At 44.5% G+C, this 640-nt stretch overlaps 1 protein-coding gene across 1 annotated transcript; it reads left to right on the top strand.

Moving 5' to 3' along the window:
• Positions 1–3: 3 nt before the first annotated feature.
• On the top strand, positions 4–634 carry LOC121138251 (olfactory receptor 2J3-like; the record flags this gene model as incomplete). Its single annotated transcript, XM_040741007.1, is given in 2 exon segments — positions 4–200; positions 202–634. Coding segments are annotated over 2 exon segments (630 nt in total), but the record flags the coding sequence as incomplete, so codon positions are not given.
• Positions 635–640: the final 6 nt, after the last annotated feature.

The following is a 640-nucleotide window of genomic DNA, read 5'->3' on the forward strand; positions in this document are numbered from 1 at the left end:
TTTTCTAAATGGCCTAATCTAGAAGCTGTTCTCTCTGAGGTGATCTTGATATTCCACTTGATGACACTGACAGGCAATCTATTCATCATCATCGTGTCATACCTAGATTCCCACCTGCACACCTCTATGTACTTCTTCCTTTCAAATCTCTCTGCTCTGGATGTCTGCTACACCAAAAGCTCTGTCCCTCAGCTGCTGTTGGGGTCCAGAGAAAACAACATCTTATACTGGATGCATGCTGCAACTCTACTTTTTCCTTGCACTGGGTACCACAGAGGGTGTTCTATTGGTGGTGATGTCCTTTGACTACTATGCAGCTGTATGCAACCACGTGCATTACTCTGACTTCATAAATCCTCATTTCTGCCACCTGCTGGCTGCAGGATCCTGCGTAAGGGGCTTTACCATATCAGCACTTCATTCCTCCTTTACCTTCTGGGTACCTCTGTGTGGACATCTCCAAGTGGACCACTTCTTCTGTGAAGTGCCAGCACTGTTGAGCCTATCCTGTGTTGATATCAGTGCAAAAAAGCTGACCCTCATGGTCATGAATGCCATTTTTGTTGTTATACCATTTATTCTCATTTTAAGCTTTTATGGTGCCATAGCATGCACTGCTCTAAGAATGCAATCAACCACT

The sequence above is a fragment of the Mesocricetus auratus genome, unplaced genomic scaffold, assembly GCF_017639785.1.
Source record: "Mesocricetus auratus isolate SY011 unplaced genomic scaffold, BCM_Maur_2.0 contig_6176_pilon_obj, whole genome shotgun sequence".
Classification (NCBI taxonomy): Eukaryota; Metazoa; Chordata; class Mammalia; order Rodentia; family Cricetidae; genus Mesocricetus; species Mesocricetus auratus.